A 21,588-nucleotide genomic window follows, 5' to 3' on the forward strand; every position below is an offset into this window, starting at 1 on the left:
ATAGAAAATGCAATCTTCCCCCCGAGGGTATCAAGTAATCAGAAGAAATAGTTTACACAGATAGGGAGTTGCTTACTCAGTTGTTAGAGCTTTGAAGAGCTAAAAACACAAAGGAAGCTAACCAGCAAGAGTATATACTAGGAGTAGCAACAGTGGGAAGCGTGAAAATAGTGGTAGCAGTGGTTTATAATCCCCACCAAACAAAAGAAGGCCCTTTGAAGAATACGATTCATGCAATGCAAATTGCCTAAAAGTGATGGCAAAAGCAGCCACAGTAGCAACGGAAACGAGAGCTAAAATTCTAATACTGGAGGACTTCACCCCACAGGAAAATAGACTGGATAAATGAGGATCCCCGTGTGGGTGATGAGACGCGAAGAGGAAAACTGGTAGACATAAGAGGAGACGATCTAAAAGCATCACTAGACATAGTGTTTTCACAAAATGAAGCAGATGTTGAAAAAAATTAGTATGAGATGCCTCGAGGAGCCTTGCGACCAGCTTAAGCTTAAGGCATTGTCATGCTTTAATACATAGTGGAACTGAAGGAATTGGTTACACAAAGAAACCCGTTGATGAATAAGAGAGATTATAGACGCGGGACGACAACAGGATGAGGGACTTTCTGTGGGAAATTTAATTGGAAAGAGAAATGGAAATGAAGACAGCAAACGAGATGATGAAATTCATTGTTGTGAATTGTGTCAATGCAACGGAACAGTTGATACCACTCATAAAAGAGGTGGATTGAAAAAAAATAGTAAACCTATGGTTCAATAGGCGATGCATGGAAGCTAAAGAAAGAACAAAAAATCATGGAAAAAATACAGAGAAATGAGAACAGAGAAAAATAGAGACACTAAAATGAACTAGGAATAAATACAGCTGAATTAGGAGCGAAGCCCTAGAGGCAATTTGAAAATGACGTTTCTGCAAAAGCTAAGTATTAGAACCACCTTGGAGACCAAGGTTGCAAGATGAAAGGCCAGAAGATATACTGGATGGTATTATGGTCATGGTGGAAGAGGTGAAAAAATCCTGGGGGACCTAGACGGTACAAAATCATTGGGTCAGACCTAATCTCACCATGGCTGCTGAGGGAGGCTACAAAAGCACTCTGCCACACATTGTCTAAAATTTGGAATAAAACATTTGAGACAGGAAGTGTCCGTGTTGTCTGGAAAAATCAAATGTATTCACATTATTTAAAAAATTAGATGGCAGGAGGCATTAAACAACAGGCTAGTATCATTGACACGATTCCATATAGAGTGCTGGAAAAAATAATCAGGTTGTGAATTATGGAGCATCTTGAGAGGATCGACTTTGTAACAAAAAGACAGCATGGATTTAGAAATGGAAAATCGTGCCTGACCTAGCACGACCTACCCGAGCGGCCGAGCGATTATATTACGTAGCTGTCACCCATGCAACCCCCCCCCCTTTCAATGGCACCGAAAGTCTCCAATAAAAAGCCAAATTCTAATATGATTGGTTCCAGACAAGTTGCAGGAACTGCCAGAACAAAGACCAAGGTTGCAACAGTTGAAGGCAACAACAAACTTCCCTAGGGGATCCAACTTCAGAGTTTACCTCAAAGTAGGTGAAAGAAGGCACAAGGACTCCAAACCCGGAGCCCGCCGTGGTCATGGTCGGAGAAGAACCACCCCATCAAGGGCAAGAAAGACCCCAGCCTCCTGAAGGAGAGCTTGGGCCTCACGAGCCCCAGGAGGTGAACGTCCGAGCCCCGCACCTACGGGTTCCAGACACTGATCGTCACAGCCCTCTTTCACCCGATGCCACCTTCCTTCATGACCCAGCACAAGGAAGAGTAATAATTATTAATTATATTATTATTATAATAATAATTGTTTTAATTATTACTCTACCTTCACCTATTGCAGACCCAGCATTATTACTCTACCTTCTCCATCGCAGACCCAGCATTATTACTCTACCATCTCCATCGCAGACCCAGCATTATTACTCTACCTTCTCCATCGCAGACCCAGCATTATTACTCTACCTTCTCCATCGCAGACCCAGCATTATTACTCTACCATCTCCATCGCAGACCCAGCATTATTACTCTACCTTCTCCATCGCAGATCCAGCATTATTACTCTACCTTCTCCATCGCAGACCCAGCATTATTACTCTACCTTCTCCATCGCAGACCCAGCATTATTACTCTACCTTCTCCATCGCAGACCCAGCATTATTACTCTACCATCTCCATCGCAGACCCAGCATTATTACTCTACCTTCTCCATCGCAGACCCAGCATTATTACTCTACCTTCTCCATCGCAGACCCAGCATTATTACTCTACCTTCTCCATCGCAGACCCAGCATTATTACTCTACCATCTCCATCGCAGACCCAGCATTATTACTCTACCTTCTCCATCGCAGACCCAGCATTATTACTCTACCTTCTCCATCGCAGACCCAGCATTATTACTCTACCTTCTCCATCGCAGACCCAGCAGAATGGGTCTGCGATGGTGCTGGACCAAAATCATTGGGTCAGACCTAATCTCACTATGACTGCTGAGGGAGGCTACAGAAGCACTCTGCCACACTCGGTATTGGCGTTTGTGTTTCCATTGGAGACATTTGGCAAAGTGGAAAGTGGGGACCTGCTGCATGGGTGACAGCTTCTCCCTCACAACCCGTCTCAACCTACCCTCCGGCTTTGCAACCTGGATAGGCCACACCAGACCGATAACCAGAGCACATATATAACCCTCAGTTATATCACTTGGTGATGTAACTGAGGGTTACTACTGGGTGATACTACTGTTTTAATTATTGGGTGAAAACACTGGTTGTTATTATCGAATAAAACTGGGTGATTCTAATGGGTCAAACTACTGATTGATACTACTGGCAGTTACTTCTGTGTGATACTACTGGCAGTTACTTCTGTGTGATACTACTGGCAGTTACTTCTGTGTGATACTACTGGCAGTTACTTCTGTGTGATACTACTGGCAGTTACTTCTGTGTGATACTACTGGCAGTTACTTCTGTGTGATACTACTGGCAGTTACTTCCGTGTGATACTACTGGCAGTTACTTCTGTGTGATACTACTGGCAGTTACTTCTGTGTGATACTACTGGCAGTTACTTCTGTGTGATATTACTGGGTGATACTACTGGGTATTACTACTGGGTGATACTACTGGGAGTTACTGCTGAGTGTTACTACTGTGTGATACTACTGGGTGTTGCTGCTGGGTGATACTACAGGGTGTTACTACTGAGTGACACTACTGGGATGATACTACTGGGTGATACTACTGGGTGTTACTACTGGGTGTTACTACTGGGAGATACTACTGGGTGATACTACTGGGTGTTGCTGCTGGGTGATACTACTGGGTGTTACTACTGAGTGACACTACTGGGAGTTACTGCTGAGTGTTACTATTGTGTGATACTACTGGGTGTTGCTACTGGGTGATACTACTGGGTATTACTACTGGGTGATACTACTGGGAGTTACTGCTGAGTGTTACTACTGTGTGATACTACTGGGTGTTGCTGCTGGGTGATACTACTGGGTGTTACTACTGAGTGACACTACTGGGATGATACTACTGGGTGATACTACTGGGTGTTACTACTGGGTGTTACTACTGGGAGATACTACTGGGTGATACTACTGGGTGATACTTCTGGGTGATACTACTGGGTGTTACTACTGAGTGACACTACTGGGATGATACTACTGGGTGATACTACTGGGTGTTACTACTGGGTGTTACTACTGGGAGATACTACTGGGTGATACTACTGGGTGATACTTCTGGGTGATACTACTGGGTGTTACTACTGAGTGACACTAATGGGTGATACTACCGGGAGATAGTATTGGGAGTTACTATTGGGTGTTACTACTGGGTGTTAGTACTGGGTGTTACTACTGGGAGATACTACTGGGTGATACTACTGGGTGACACTACTGGGTGATATTACTGGGATGATACTACTGGCTGTTACTACTGGGTGTTACTACTGGGAGATACTACTGGGTGATACTACTGGGTGATACTACTGGGTGATACTACTGGGTGATACTACTGGGTGTTACTACTGAGTGACACTAATGGGTGATACTACCGGGAGATAGTATTGGGAGTTACTATTGGGTGTTACTACTGGGTGTTAGTACTGGGTGTTACTACTGGGAGATACTACTGGGTGATACTACTGGGTGACACTACTGGGTGATATTACTGGGATGATACTACTGGCTGTTACTACTGGGTGTTACTACTGGGAGATACTACTGGGTGATACTACTGGGTGATACTACTGGGTGATACTACTGGGTGATACTACTGGGTGTTACTACTGAGTGACACTACTGGGTGATAGTACTGGGTGATACTACTGGCTGTTACTACTGGGTGTTACTACTGGGTGTTACTACTGGGTGATAGTACTGGGTGATACTACTGGGTGATACTACTGGGTGTTACTACTGAGTGACACTACTGGGTGATACTACTGGGTGATACTACTAGGTGATACTACTGTGTGTTACTACTGGGTGATATTACTGGGTGTTACTACTGGGTGATACTACTGGGTGACACAACTGGGTGATACTAATGGGTGATACCAGTGTGTGATACTAATGTAGGATACTAATGTGTGATATATCTCTGTGATACTACTAGTATTATCACCCAGTTGTATCCCACAGTAGAAACTCCCAGCAGTATCTCCTATTACTATCACCCAGTAATATCACACAGTGATAATTGGTGATAATCATTAGGTTACACCCATTACTGGATGACTTTCATTAATGAGTGTCTTATTACTGTGAGATACACATTACTGTGTGACACACATTACTGTGAGACACACATTACTGTGAGACAAGCAATACTGTGAGACACAATACTGTGTGACACACATATCTGTGTGACACACATTAATGTGAGACACACATTACTGTGAGACACACATTACTGTGAGACACACATTACTGTGAGACTTAAGTGTGGGATACACATTACTGTGAGACTTAAGTGTGGGATACACATTACTGTGAGACTTAACTGTGGGATACACATTACTGTGAGACTTAACTGTGGGATACACATTACTGTGAGACTTAACTGTGGGATACACATTACTGTGAGACTTAACTGTGGGATACACATTACTGTGAGACTTAACTTTGGGATACACATTACTGTGAGACATTGTTTTGAGACTCATTACTGTGATACTTTACTCTAAGACATTACTGGGATATTTTACTGTGAGACATTACTGTGTGACAAACTTTACTGTGAGACATTACTGTGTGACAAACTTTACTGTGAAACATTTTTGTGTGACAAATTTTACTGTGAGACATTAATGTGAGACACGCATTACTGTGAGGCATTACTTTGAGACACACACATTTATTGTGAGACATTACTGTGAGACACACATTACTGTGAGACATTTCTGTGAGTCACACATTACTGTGAGACAAAAATTACTGTGAGACACATTACTGTGCGACACAAATTACTGTGAGACACATTACTGTGAGACACACAATACTGTGAGACACACGTTACTGTGAGACACACAATACTGTGAGACACACGTTACTGTGAGACACACATTACTGCGAGACACACATTACTGTGAAACATAAGTGTGAGCCATTACTGTGAGACACACATTACTGTGAGACACACAATACTGCGAGACATACGTGTAAGGCATTACTGTGAGACACATTACTGTGAGACATAAGTGTGAGACATTACTTTGAGAAACACATTACTGTAAGACACACATTACTGTGAGACACACATTACTGTGAGACATTAATATGAGAAACACATTACTGTGAGACACACATTACTGTGACACACACATTACTGTGAGACACACATTACTTTGAGACACACATTACTGTGAGACATTACTGTGAGACACACATTACTGTGAGACACACATTACTGTGAGAAACACATTACTGTGAGAAACACATTACTGTGATACACACTTTGCTGTGAGACTCACATTACTGTGAGATACACAATACTGTGAGACACACATTACTGTGAGACACACAATACTGTGAGACACACAATACTGTGTGAGAATCATTACTGTGGGTGATTACTAGTGTTGGGGGATGTGTATTGTACCTGGGAGGTGTTGGGCATGACCCCGGGGAGTGCGTCCAGAAGGGCCTCTGTGGTGGCTAATTCCTCCGTCTGGAACCTCACCACAGTCACCGACTCACCGCCTGAAAATGTCCATCTTAGTGCGTGTGCCTATCATAACACTGAACATTATGCATGACACAGAACAAGATTAAATTTGGTCACACACACACACACACACACACACACACACACACACACACACACACACACACACACACACACACACACACACACACACACACACACACACACACACACACACACACACACACACACACACACACACACACACACACACACACACACACACACACACACACACACACACACACACACACACACACACACACACACACACACACACACACACACACACACACACACACACACACACACACACACACACACACACACACACACACACACACACACACACACACACACACACACACACACACACACACACACACACACACACACACACACACACACACACACACACACACACACACACACACACACACACACACACACACACACACACACACACACACACACACACACACACACACACACACACACACACACACACACACACACACACACACACACACACACACACACACACACACACACACACACACACACACACACACACACACACACACACACACACACACACACACACACACACACACACACACACACACACACACACACACACACACACACACACACACACACACACACACACACACACACACACACACACACACACACACACACACACACACACACACACACACACACACACACACACACACACACACACACACACACACACACACACACACACACACACACACACACACACACACACACACACACACACACACACACACACACACACACACACACACACACACACACACACACACACACACACACACACACACACACACACACACACACACACACACACACACACACACACACACACACACACACACACACACACACACACACACACACACACACACACACACACACACACACACACACACACACACACACACACACACACACACACACACACACACACACACACACACACACACACACACACACACACACACACACACACACACACACACACACACACACACACACACACACACACACACACACACACACACACACACACACACACACACACACACACACACACACACACACACACACACACACACACACACACACACACACACACACACACACACACACACACACACACACACACACACACACACACACACACACACACACACACACACACACACACACACACACACACACACACACACACACACACACACACACACACACACACACACACACACACACACACACACACACACACACACACACACACACACACACACACACACACACACACACACACACACACACACACACACACACACACACACACACACACACACACACACACACACACACACACACACACACACTGTAAGGAAGTGTTTACTAGAGTTGGACGTGACGAAGGCTATAGGCCCAGATGGAATCTCCCCTTGGGTTCTAAAGGAAGGAGCAAGAGAACTGAGCCTACCACTCTCCATAGTGTATAACAAATCACTGGCAACAGGGGAACTGCCAGATACTTGGAAAGCAGCTAACGTAGTCCCGATATACAAGAAAGGGGATAGACAGGAGGCACTGAACTACAGGCCAGTGTCCCTAACCTGCATACCATGCAAGCTGATGGAGAAGATTGTGCGAAAAAAACTAGTGGAGCATCTGGAGCGAAGGAACTTTGTAACACAGCATCAACATGGGTTCAGGGATGGCAGGTCCTGCCTCACAGGGTTACTTGAATTCTACGACCAGGCAACAAAAATAAGGCAAGAAAGAGAAGGGTGGGCAGACTGCATATTTTTGGATTGTCAGAAAGCCTTTGATACAGTGCCACACAAGAGGCTAGTGCGAAAGTTGGAGATGCAGGCTGGAGTGAGAGGGAAGGTACTCCGGTGGATAGAGGAATACCTAAGCAACAGGAGACAACGAGTCTGTGTGAGGGGTGAGGTCTCAGATTGGCGAGACGTCACAAGTGGAGTCCCGCAGGGGTCAGTCCTTGGACCTATACTGTTTCTGGTATATGTAAATGATCTCCCAGAGGGTATAGATTCGTTCCTCTCAATGTTTGCCGACGATGCAAAAATTATGAGGAGGATTGAAACAGAGGATGACAGTAGGAGGCTACAAGATGACCTGGATAGACTGAGTGAATGGTCCAACAAATGGCTGTTGAAGTTCAACCCGAGTAAATGCAAAGTAATGAAACTAGGCAGTGGAAACAGGAGGCCAGGTACAGGATACAGAATAGGAGATGAAGTACTTAATGAAACAGACAGAGAGAAAGATCTAGGAGTTGATATCACACCAAACCTGTCTCCTGAAGCCCACATAAAGAGAATAACGTCTGCGGCATATGCGAGGCTGGCTAACATCAGAACGGCGTTCAGGAACCTGTGTAAGGAATCATTCAGAATCTTGTACACCACATATGTAAGACCAATCCTGGAGTATGCGGCCCCAGCATGGAGCCCGTACCTTGTCAAGCACAAGACGAAGCTGGAAAAAGTCCAAAGGTATGCTACTAGACTAGTCCCAGAACTAAGAGGCATGAGTTATGAGGAAAGGCTGCGGGAAATGCACCTCACGACACTGGAAGACAGAAGAGTAAGGGGGGACATGATCACAACCTACAAAATCCTCAGGGGAATCGACCGGGTAAACAAGGACGAACTTTTCAACACTGGTGGGACGCGAACAAGGGGACACAGGTGGAAGCTGAGTACCCAAATGAGCCACAGAGACGTTAGAAAGAACTTTTTCAGTGTCAGAGTAGTTAGCAAATGGAATGCATTAGGAAGTGATGTGGTGGAGGCTGACTCCATTCACAGTTTCAAATGTAGATATGATAGAGCCCAATAGGCTCAGGAATCTGTACACCAGTTGATTGACGGTTGAGAGGCGGGACCAAAGAGCCAGAGCTCAACCCCCGCAAGCACAATTAGGTGAGTACAATTAGGTGAGTACACACACACACACACACACACACACACACACACACACACACACACACACACACACACACACACACACACACACACACACACACACACATTGACAGTTGATTGACAGTTGAGAGGCGGGACCAAAGAGCCAAAGCTCAACTCCCGCAACACAATTAGGTGAGTACACACACACACACACACACACACACGCATGCACACGCACAAACACACACATATTCAACAAACACACATACATATAAACACATGCACGAGGAAAAGAGAGAGCATTTCCCCTCAGCCAGAGAAAATGATTGAGGGACATCACCACACACAGGGACAGGGGAGAATGGTGGATACCACCTGTGAATTGATCAGCCATGCGTTAGGGGGATTCGGCAATGACCTGCAGGAAATGCAAAAGGGATTCAGCAGAGACCTGCAAGAAATGAAAATGAGATTCAGCAGAGACCTGTAGGAAATGAAAGTGGGATCCGGCAGAGACATGCAGGAAATGCAAGCATTAATTCAGAGCCAAAGAAGTGAGTTGGAGGAAGCCAGATAGGAGATAAAGAGATTCAGGGAGAATCAGAATTCGAACCAGTACGGGGTATGCAACCTTTTGGAAACAGGGGATGAAGCTGATAGAAGGCTCCTTCCTGGGGGGACTCTCTTTTACAGAAATACTGCAAAAAGCCCAAGTGCCAAGGCCGCTTTAGAGGCAGCAGCTATGAAAGCAGATACCTCACAGGAAGCCACAAAATACATTGAACAAATGCTGGAAAGGAAAAGAGCAGTTATAATTGTAGGAGTACAGGAACCAGAGGGATCCAATCGGGAGCAGTGGAGAAGAAGGGACCGAACAACTTTGACAGAGATCTTGGAGAGACTGGATATGGAAGACACTAATGGCAACATAGAGAAGGTTTTCAGGCTAGGCTAGGAAACGACTGATAAAGGTAGTGCTCACGAACGAGGAAACAAAGGAGAATATACTTTCCAGGAAGAGCAGACTTGTAAGGTTAGGGGGATATGAGAAAGTCTTTCTGCAAAGGGACATGACGAGGGAAGAGAGAAGGAAGGCTGCAGAAGCAAGAAGGAGACGCAAAGAAAGGGGTGGGGATATGGCAGTCACCGGACTCTGCTCAGTGTCTCTAGGAACCTCAGAGGGAAGTGGTACTCACCCCACCAGCAGGCCAGCACCCCCAGGGAGTATTGTAACAGAAGCCTCCCACCATCCAATCCCTCAACCATCCACCACCAATCACCTACACCTCCCCAGATAGTAAAGTTCCTCTTCAGACCATGCCTCCCATGTTCCCTGACCCCAGCAATGTTCACCCTGTTACCTATCTGGTTCAGCAAAGCTCATATATCGGTCAGCAGGGAAAATATATCTAGGGGGACAGTCCCATGCAGGTATTTGATATACCAGAATGCAACCATGTAGATACAAACACTAATGGATAACGAAAACACATATATAAATAAAAGAAAAAATATATAAATTCCTCAGTAAACATAATAAAACAATTATATTCCTAATTGAAGTATGTGAAGTATGTCTTAGACCATTAATGTCTCATCAGATAAAAAAATATCACCTACACTAGAAGAAAGAACCATTACAAGACTTAACTTAAGAAGAATATATGTTATCAGTTCAACCGTTCACTAGCTACTGAGCTCCTCTAGCATGACTCAAGCGCTGTCTGGCAAGTCCTCAAGGCTACCACAAAGTAGATACACTCTCCAATTATACACAATACAAATGGAAGTAACCATTCCAAAACATACACAATCATACAAAAATAATGTTTAATACTTGCAAATATTGTAACTAAAAGAATAAACATTCTTAATTGGCTTAAAATAATAGATTTACTTCTAAAAGAAGGCGACTTCTGGCAACCGAACGGGTGATTCCATACTCGCCCCACTTTCCACAATCTCACAGGTATCAGACAAGAACATATCGTGGTCACTTAACAGGTCAGCCATGACACCAATCATACAGCATACAGTGTAATACATCATACAATATAATACATCATACAATATAATACATCATACAATACTATCATGCATTCTGTTTTGTCATTCAATACATCATTCATTCTGCTTTATCACTTAATACTTCACATCATACATTCTGCTTTATCATTCAATACATCATTCATATTGCAAATAAATATGCCAATTTCTCTCATACAAATACTACCATCTGAGATGATTGTTTACAATATGATTACAGTGAGTCAGGTATTCATAATCATTACTTGGATCGTAACATACCCCTCACCTCAGATAAAAAAAAAATGGAATTAATTGAAGATTAATTACATTTTTGACTAAAGTAAGTACAGTAAATAGTACATTAGTGGCAAAGTATGCATACATAAAAGAATATGTAAAATGAATCATATGCTCATTGAAATGTACAGAATCAACGACACTGAACATCCTATGCAAATAATAATAAACATGAAATATCTGTTTGCCAAAAATGAAAACACAGGTATACTTTATTTCTCCAACACTCAAATTTCAACCAATTAGGTCTCACATGAAAATCAAAAAGTTCAGTCCTTTTATCATGTCCTACATCACTGTCTGTATATATCACGAGTTTCGCACCCGTTCCACTGGTGTATGCAAATTTATCTCTCCAGGGCACAATCTCATTCTGTTCACTTATATTCATGAGGTAATACTTCACTCTCCTGTCAATAATTTTATAATGATGCACACGAATAGCAATATTAATTAATGGACCCACTCTATCAAGGTCTATGCCACGAGTTATCTTTTCATCTGTTTTCACTGTTAAACTTATATCAGTCCCAAACTTCCGCAGTACCCAATTTCTACATGGTGACATTTTCCAATACAGGTTCCATTTTTCATAACTCCTTGTTTCTGGAGTTTAACCACTTTGATGAAACTAACTGGATGCAAGGTGGTTTAGTGACTTCTCTTGGGTAATGAGGTTGATCTGGGCATGCCCTGGCAAGGATATTTGTATCCCATCACACTGGATCCTCTGTGGAACATACATCCTCAACCAATTGGTTCTAAAAGTAGAAGAAACATGGTTAAACCACACAGATACATCTGAAATATCTTCACTCATAGAACCCTCAGAAACACAACACATGTTCTCAGAAGACCTTTGACATCCAACCCAACAGACACAAACCACAAGGACAAGTGCAGGGACTACCTGATTGAACTGACTCAGATGATCATCAGTGAACACATAAGTCAATTGTTTCATAACTCTGTCATAACGATCAGTGAAAGAAAACAGGATTATTCCTATGCACAATATCCAAATCACTACTCCAAAAACAAGCTCACACCCTCTAATGGTGAACTTTAGTACAAACCACACCTTCATAACCATCCTGATCTCCCAAGAAAATAACAAAACCATGCAGAAACCTTGACAACCCCTACTATGGATTTCACTCAGTAAGTGACTTCCTTCTGGTGACATCGAACAATCAAACAATAGGTTTAAGGGTCTTATCATCTTGAAGATGAAAAGCAGCTTACTTGGGAACCACCCAAGGACAACCTGTAACCCTTCACACTCATCAAACCAAATAGGTGGGATAACCTTGTCCCACTCCAACTTGTACCACACTCCTGGGACATGGAACATCTGCTCCAACTTCTAACGAAATCCTCCAACACCATTTTGACTCTGAAAGTCAGTACCACACTTGAGCGGAACATACATTTTTTTCATTATTCTTGCAGCAAAATAAACTAGATCTAAAAGTAGAGACACCTCTAAAATGACACACAATTTTCTCAGGACAACTGGATATACTACTTACTGGAGTAAACTCTCTCTGTTCAACAACAAGACTGGACAAAGATGCCCCACAGTCCATTACTACAAGGGAGAATGGCTCCTGCGGAATAACAATAGATTGCAAGAACATCCTAAGAACACTCTGCCTCAATTTACCCAATGATAAACATTTACTCCCCATGGAATAAGAATAACTGGCCACAACTCTCTACAACTTAGGCCTAGAAGAAATTATTCTACTATTACACAAGATTTACCAAATTTTCCTCCCGTGACATAATATGAAGATGCTTGGAGTACTGTCTGTTTACATTCAATAACTCTACCAGGCTCGGTCACATCCTCACAGACAACTGAAGAGGGAGGCTAAATGAGTCTCCATCTACTCGTCAGAAGCTCTGGCTGATCTCCCACACTCTCCAGACTGATCTCCCACCGAAGTACAGACTGTCTCCTTGCACCTCTCTGATGTCTTGGGGTCAGTTGTACTCAATATACACAAATTAAAGGACTCGAAATCTGAAGCAAGCATGCAAGTATCAGGTAATTTAGCCTCCTCCCCTTCACCATCCTCTAGTCTAGGGTGAGGCGGGGCCTCTACAACGGACTGACTCTCGTCAACTGATTCTAACTTTGGAGTGAGCGGGAAAGCCCCTGTCAACCCGACATCTTTTCCCAAACCATTCACCTGGTTAGAATAAAGCGAAGTCAAGGCAACAACTTATTTTCTCTCAACTCCTGGCACAACGTTCGTAAGAGCAGGCAAGACAATGGCACATGGACGTCCTGTTTCAAATCATTCACCGGATTAGAATAAAACGGGATCATAGTACCAGACTTACTCTCAACAACTAGGTTGGCCACACAGGAATCCTGAAAACCCACATCCCACTTCTCCTCTGAAAGGGTACTGGTCTTGGAGAACTGATAACTGGAACAATAATAGAACTGGAATCATCACAGGTAGGGTAGATAACTCTATCCACTTCAACAGACTGTTCATTCACTGAACTAGACTCGGCACAAGCAGGGTATACAACACTTTCCACTGCAACTGGCTGTTGATTCAAAATAACTGATTCTGGTAACAAAATAGGATCAACCTTCCCAACATGATTTATAGCCACATCAATGCCCAAAATAACATCCACACCTGGGATGGGCAACTGTTTACTAACACCAACAGTGCACAAGCCTGGGGTAAGGTTGGACTACATAGTAACATCTATCAGAGGTACATTTTGACATCCTACAACACTCTGAAGAACTACAAATTCCCCAATAACTCTCTCTTTGTAACAATAGAGAGTACACAAGCTGAAATTAGTGTTTGTGAAGCACCATTATCACGGAGAAGAACATCTGGTTTCTATTTCCTATTAGTACATAAAACTTCACCAGAATGGATATATGGATGCTAATTGGACTTCCATTTGGGATCTACAGTAACATGTTTATTATTAACTCTTCTCTGCACACCCCTACAAAAAATGAGACCTGTAGGTCTTAACTCTGGGTGTTTCTGAAAGCAGGAAGTTATGACATGACCTCTTCTCCTGCAATGACTGCAAAATCCACTGTCAGTGGTTGACCCTGTCACACTCCCTGAAGATTTATTAATTACATTACTGGGGTCTTGCATCCCTGACTGTGTATTCTCAATCTTAGACTTAACAAGAGAAAAATTTATGTGAGTAGCAGGTGGATTATAACTGGGTTTGGTCTGGTGAACATTTTTATCAGCATTAGGATTTACTCTACTATTAAAATTATTAGACTGGGCTTTAAATTGTACCCTGGTAAGTAACTCATGCTCAATAGCGAGCTTTGAGAGCTCATATATATCCGTTATGGTATTTTTTTTCAACCATATTGATGGATAGTCTATCTGGAAGACAAGATAATACTTCTTCAGTAAATAAAATCATTTTCGAGTCTCAAACTCTGTAACTGAAAGTGATTTAAGCCATATCTCACAATAGTTTACTTTTAACCTAGTAAAATCAGCAATAATCTGATCATGTGTGTCAGGAGGCAGATTTTTCCTGCTCTTTCGTGGACTGGATGAGGTACGAAATTTCATAGAGCACCAGTAATGTGCACCGTGACTCAACTTTCTGAATATAACTTCTACACAGTCGTGTTGGGTGTTGTTAAACAGCCCGTGACATTTGCTAGCCATTGATGTCATTCTGATCGCTGTATCAGGTCTGTAAATGAAATTACATAAGGGAGTTGATTTCAGGGAAATTTTTGTACTAGTTCAATTGTTGCGGGAGGTTTGGGGGGTTAACGATTGTCGGCTTCTTCCCATCACGTGTCCACAGCGTGAGAGATAGGGTAGCGTCGTGAGGCCGGTACGCCATTGGCCAAGGCGCTTGGTCCTCAGGAATGCCGTGATTGGCCAAGAGGCTGAGGGGTACCGCATGGCACCTAGAGCCATGTTGGCGCCAAAATAGCTATTCTTACTAGGAATGTTGCTAACGAAGGACGTACTTTCTCGTGCTAAGGCCAAGCACCAGTAAATACCACCTGCAACGTCAGTAAAGTCACACTCGTCGTCGTACTATCTTTCCGGGTGTCGTGCGAAAGAATCCGGCGTCGCGCGAAGGTGTATTCAACGATATTAACAGTGTTAACTTTGTCATTTAAGCTGCGTGATCGTGAGACGCCATCTCAGAGCAACTGGCCTGAGGGAAGCTGTTATCGTCGTGTGTTAGTGACATCCGCCGTCTATCGCACCTTAGCTTCAAGGTATCGCAGTGAGTCAAGCTAGGGAATGTTTTATTGATATGATGGAAACCTTACATTCATAATTGTGAGGAATTAGCAGTGAACAGTGAAGGACTCTGTCATTCTCGTGTGGCGTGTAGCACCGCGTACCGTTGTACATGTTGTACCGCTTCAGTAAGGAGGGCGTGGTACCACCATCAGCTCTGTGTGTAATTGTGTGCCGCGTGTACTCTTGGCGACGTTGAGACGAGCGTCCTGCATCACCCTGGTCTGTGTGTGTGGTCCACCTACCCGTGCTTCAGCCTACCCGTGTCCAGCCGACCCCGTGGTCCAGCCGACCATGTGTATGAAGTAGTGAGGACGTCTATTTCACCAACAGCAGCAGCAGAGTGGGGAATGGTAGACGTAGTAAATGGTAGATGTGTGTGTGTATGTATGTACCGGCCGGTGAATTAATGTAAGTACACTGTTTAATCTCTGGAGCTGGTTTCGTACCCAGTGGTCCGTCTGTCCTCTGTCCTTGTCGACAACCTGGTGAAGTGAATGGGAATTGAAGACGTGTGAGTTACCCCTGTTTGACGTCAAGTTGAGGTGGAGCGCAACTGTGAGGTTGACGTGTGTGAGGACACAGAGACACATTCAGTGGTGGAGCAAAGTGATCTTTAATTGTTTCCATGTCTCTATATGTGCTGTGTATGTAATTTTATTGTAATTGTTTCCCGTTTCAGCAGTAAAGTGGTAACAGGGATGTTTCCCTTGGTTATTGATAATTCTTTATTATATTGTTCAGCGCTTATTTTACTGTTGTGTTGTGGAAAAGTTGTGAACTATTGGGGAAGATAATTTACTGGGGAAGTCATTTACAAGTTTTGCCGTGAGTGGCAAGGATGTACCGTGTTGTCCTGTGATGTACTGTGTTGTACGATGTGTGAACTGTAGAGAAGTTGTGTCTTTGATGGAATGCGTTTTGTACTGTGAAGGATTCCTTCAGAATTGAAGTCATTTAACGTGACCGGGAGTCACGATTTATTTAACGAGGTCATTTTTGTTTATTTATAAAAGAAAACCACAGTACAAACAGAAAACCATACATAAAAAACATGAGTACATACAAAATACACAGAATACAGTAATATATCAGTCAAAGAACCCAAAGACAAGAATAATCAAAAGGGAAATACACGAATAATCAATAGAGAACTACACATGATACAAGCACATAACAAACTCCAACACGGGTACATAAGACAAACTAAAAGCAGTACAGGACACAAGGCATTAATAACAGAAAACAGAATCACACAAGGACCCGTAAGTACAAAAAAAACACTCTTTTTTATATTTAAAAGGCAGAATACAAAGCACAAAAAGGATAGAACAGAAAAATAATACATAACTAGCACAAGTCAAAAACACATGGCACATGAAAGAGACAAATAACAGCAAGAAAAGGCAAAGAGGCAAAAAGAACATCCATAAAACAGGAACATGAATACAAATACCAAGATAAGTGAAAGGGACGGATAAAGTATAAACTCGGGCACTCCAAACCCCACACACAGAGAAGCGCAAATTACACAAAGACACGCTCCAGAGACATAAGAGTTAAAGCACATATACCATAAATAACAAAAAGGCACAAAGAATACAACCCTTACAGGGCAAACAAAAAAGCCCATGCAGGAGCCAGGAAAAAACACACCCACCCACAAACGCACCAAGTCTAACACACAAGCACAGAAGCAGCCGCAACAGAAACAAAACCTCCACACACGTGATGCACACAGGCACCAAGGGAAACAACACGCACAATACAGACAGAAACCAAGCACACCAATCACGTATACTTCCCCGGGTACTCCCGAGCTGGAAAACGTAAGCAATAAGCTTCCCAAACAAGTTGGTCACATTCAGAAAGCGGATGGCCAGTAGTCGCAAGAGGCCGAGGCACAGAATCTGGCGTGCCCAAGATAAAACGGTGTTGTAATCCACAAGTTAGTAGGGATTATTAGCTAGAGGATCATTACTACAACACTTAACGAATGATGATTGTAAGTACATGTTAAGTAGACAGACTATGGATCACATATCTAAGAAAGGTCAATGGATTAAGACCGCAGCTGCTTAGCCAAATTAATAATTCCTGGAAAGAGGACTCAGGCTTCTAGGAACAAGGTTACCGCTCTAGGGATAAGGTTAATCGGATTATACCTTCCTTAAGAGGCGGGGTGAAATGGTTGAGGTAGATGGCTGACTGGAGACATTCTTGTTATGGGAGTGGAACTGGCAAGTCCTCCGGGTCTCCGTTTGTGGCAGCAGCGAAGTGTAGCAGACAGCTATGCAAGAACCTGGTGTGATCTTAGTGATCAAGATAAGTTTGCAGTATGTGAGTATTGAATGAAAGACTAACCGGGAGCGTTGAAGTAATCAATCCGTATTAGGGACTTAGGCAGAAGTTACGAGTGCAAGTGGTGACCGCGGAGGTCAAGTGGTCTATGGGTATTGAGAGTGTATTTACCTAAGAGAGTACATCAATATGTTATTAATTGTCAGAGTTTATTCTTGAAATTAAATGACAAAACCCGACGGCCTTTAAATACCTTTCATATTTTCACTCATTGTGTTCCAGTACAAACCTAGTGGTACGCCTCAAGGGTCTGGTGTGTGCAGGAGTACACGGTGGTGGGAACGGTTGCTGAGGCAAGGTGTTATGTGTTGTGTAATCGCTGTGTTCGGAATGAACCGGGGTTCAGCATAACGACATATTTGGTGGCAGCGCAAACAGGTTTGGAACGCTTTGAGAGATGAAGGAAGTGTGTTACTGGTTTAGTTGGGAATTGGTAGACGACATATTTGGTGGCAGCGCAAACAGGTTTTGGGACACTTTGAGAGATGAAGGAAGTGTGTTACTGGTTTAGTTGGTGAGGGAATGTTCGGGAATTGGTAGACGTCGGGTTGTGTTCAGGACGGTGGATATTGGAGTGAGGAAGGGAAGGTGTGTGGGCCAGTGAGTGGCCATAGTGGGGTGTGGGGCCAAGGTGTGTGGCCAAGTGGAGTGGTCACGTTGTGCGGCAGGGAAAGGTCCCCTAAGGGGTGGAAACAGTTGTGCGGGGAACTGATGAGTGACGTTGTTAATGGTGGCTTAAAATTATAAGTGATTCTAGTGAGATTAAGGGAATAAGGCCAAGTAAGGTTACTGTACGGCAAAGCGTCAAGCTGGTTCATACACGAGCACATAAGGGGCGAGTAGCCATGACGAGTACGGGTAGTAATAGGGGCGCCAGTGGCCAGGCCACGAGTAATGTCGGTCAGGGTGAGAGTGGTGATAACACGGCGGCGTTGCTTACGGCGCAGGCGGCAGCGTCAGAGACAATTGGGCAGGTTGCACAGTGGTTGAAAAATGTGTTGAGCACGCATGAGACGACTAATGCAGGACCTAAGGTATATGGAGACATACCCACGTTTTGGGGCGCCAAACGGGATTCGAAAGGTCAGTTACTGATGGATATTAGAACATTTTTCTTTGCTCTAGAGAAGGCGACTAGTGTGGGGTCATGGTCGGATCAGGCAAAGATTGCATTGGCATATTCCAAGGTGAAAGGGATGGACCCGCGGCGGGGGTCACACATTCCAAGGGCAAGGGGCGAGGTGCTCCTCGACGTAACAATAATAAGGGCTGGGAGCCAAGGGTGTTCCAGGGACACAATACGAGTGGGGTGTCGTGGGGACCCCATCAGAGTACTCGTGGGCAGCGAGGAGACTATAATCAAGGGGCACGTGGAGGCAGGTTCACTCCTGCTCCACCACGATACACGCCTGCTCAGGGAGCAACAGGAATGTACCACCAGAACCAGGGTACCGGTAGAGGGTATCCCCGGGGAACGGGGTACAATGCAGGTAAACACGAGCCAGAACGACCTAAGCAGACGAAAGTGTGTAAGCTGTGTGGTGACGGTAAACACGTGGCCTGGCAGTGTAAGCTTTTTGTTCCGCCTAATTACCCAGTGTGTACAGTAGGGGGTGGCGGACAGTGGTTGTGTACCGTCGGGTCGGGTCATCCCATAGAGGTGCATTTACGGTTAAAGGGCACTATCTATACAGCCTTGGTGGACACCGGTGCTTCCGTGTCCATCATGAGTCGTAGCGTGTTAGGATCAGACGTCAGGCTGATACCGAACAACAGGAGATTAACGGCGGTGGGGGACAATGCGTTGCGGGTGTTGGGTGAGACAACTGTGGATTTCCAGCTAGAAGATAGATGGTTTAAACATAGTTTTGTAGTAATACAGGATATAGGGCTGAAACATACCAACATTATCCTGGGAATTGATTTCCTCGAAAAATACTCATGTACCATAGCGTTCAGCGCAAGGGGGAATAAATTGGTATGTGGAGGTCAAGCGGTAGACCTTAACAAGGTGAGGAGTAGAGAAGGAGTAGCAGTAGTGAGGGGTAACTGTGGTAACTCGGCTGGGGACCAGAATATACAGTGGGCAGTCACGGTACCCAAGGATGTCACCATTCCGGGAGAAGCATCCTTAGTGATTAAAATGGCATGTAAAGCCAAGGGAGTAGACGTTGTGCAAATTGAGCCATTAGATAATCCAGCAGGGTTGGTGATAATGGAGACTATTGAAGACATAAATGAAGGTGTAATTCGGTTGAGGGTTTTTAATCACTCTCGCTGGCCTGTCACCTTGAGTAAGCATGCACAGGTAGCGTGGGGGCACCCTGTGGAGGAGATTATTGCAGCCATATCAGTAAGTCAGTGTGAGGGCGATGAGGATAGAATGGATAAATTAATGGGAATAGTGGATAGGATGTCCATGGAAAGGGAGGTTAAGGAAGCCTTAAGGGGCTTAGTCAGGGAGTTCCCGGATGTTTTTGCGTTGAGAGGGGAACCCCCTGGGTGCATTACTCAAGGAGCACATAGGATTGACGTAGAGGGCGCACATCCAGTATATACGAGAGCATATAGCATACCAATGGCACACCAGAGGGAGGTGAAGGAGGAGATAAGCCAGTTAAGAGATCATGATATCATTGAACCATCCAGTTCACCTTGGCACAGCCCTCTCGTAGTAGTCAGGAAAAAGAATGGGGGAGTGAGGTTATGCGTAGATTTCCGCAGAATAAACAAGCTGACGAAAGACGAAGCATACCCATTACCTAACATACAGGACACATTGACACACTTGAAGGTACACATTATTTTACCACATTAGACCTACTCAGTGGGTATCACCAGATACCGCTGGAGGAAGAGTCGAGGGAAATCACAGCGTTTAGTGCGTGCAACAACGAGCTCTGGCAATATAAACCACTTCCTTTCGGGTTGAAGTCAGCACCTGCTGTGTTCAGTAGGCTAATGATGAGTGTATTATCGGGGTTGATAGGTCCCACAGCGTTGCTGTACCTCGATGACGTAATCGTGCTGGGAAAGTCATTAGAGGAGCACATGCATAATTTGAGGAAACTCTTGCTAAGGCTGAGGTCACACAACCTCATGGTGAATTTCGAAAAATGCAGTTTTTTTTGGAGAATCGGTAACATTCCTGGGTCATACAGTGGGCCGGATGGGTATCAGTCCATTGCCAGATAAAACCAGGGATATTCAAGAGTTCCCAGTTCCACAGAACAAGAAAGAGTGCAAATCTTTCCTGGGGTTGGTTAGCTATTATCGGCGATTTATTAAAGATTTTTCAAAAATTGCAAGACCATTACATCAGATCAGTGG

The 21,588-nt window shown here is 44.1% G+C and overlaps 1 protein-coding gene across 3 annotated transcripts in view; it reads right to left on the reverse strand.

Annotated features, from left to right (window-relative positions):
* LOC123750759 (uncharacterized) overlaps positions 1-6,389 on the reverse strand; it is a 184,151-nt gene extending 177,762 nt beyond the window's left edge. For 2 of the 3 annotated variants that reach the window (XM_069307763.1, XM_069307761.1), the window contains exon 1: positions 6,177-6,389. Coding sequence is in view for 2 of the 3 variants with exons in the window: in XM_069307761.1 (XP_069163862.1) it covers positions 6,177-6,194 (18 nt within the window). In the remaining variant the exon portion in view is untranslated. The remainder of the gene's footprint in view (positions 1-6,176) is intronic. The other variant, XM_069307762.1, reaches the window with a different exon arrangement.
* Between the last annotated feature and the right edge of the window lie 15,199 nt (positions 6,390-21,588).

This window comes from Procambarus clarkii, chromosome 61 (genome assembly GCF_040958095.1).
Source record: "Procambarus clarkii isolate CNS0578487 chromosome 61, FALCON_Pclarkii_2.0, whole genome shotgun sequence".
Taxonomy (NCBI): domain Eukaryota; kingdom Metazoa; phylum Arthropoda; class Malacostraca; order Decapoda; family Cambaridae; genus Procambarus; species Procambarus clarkii.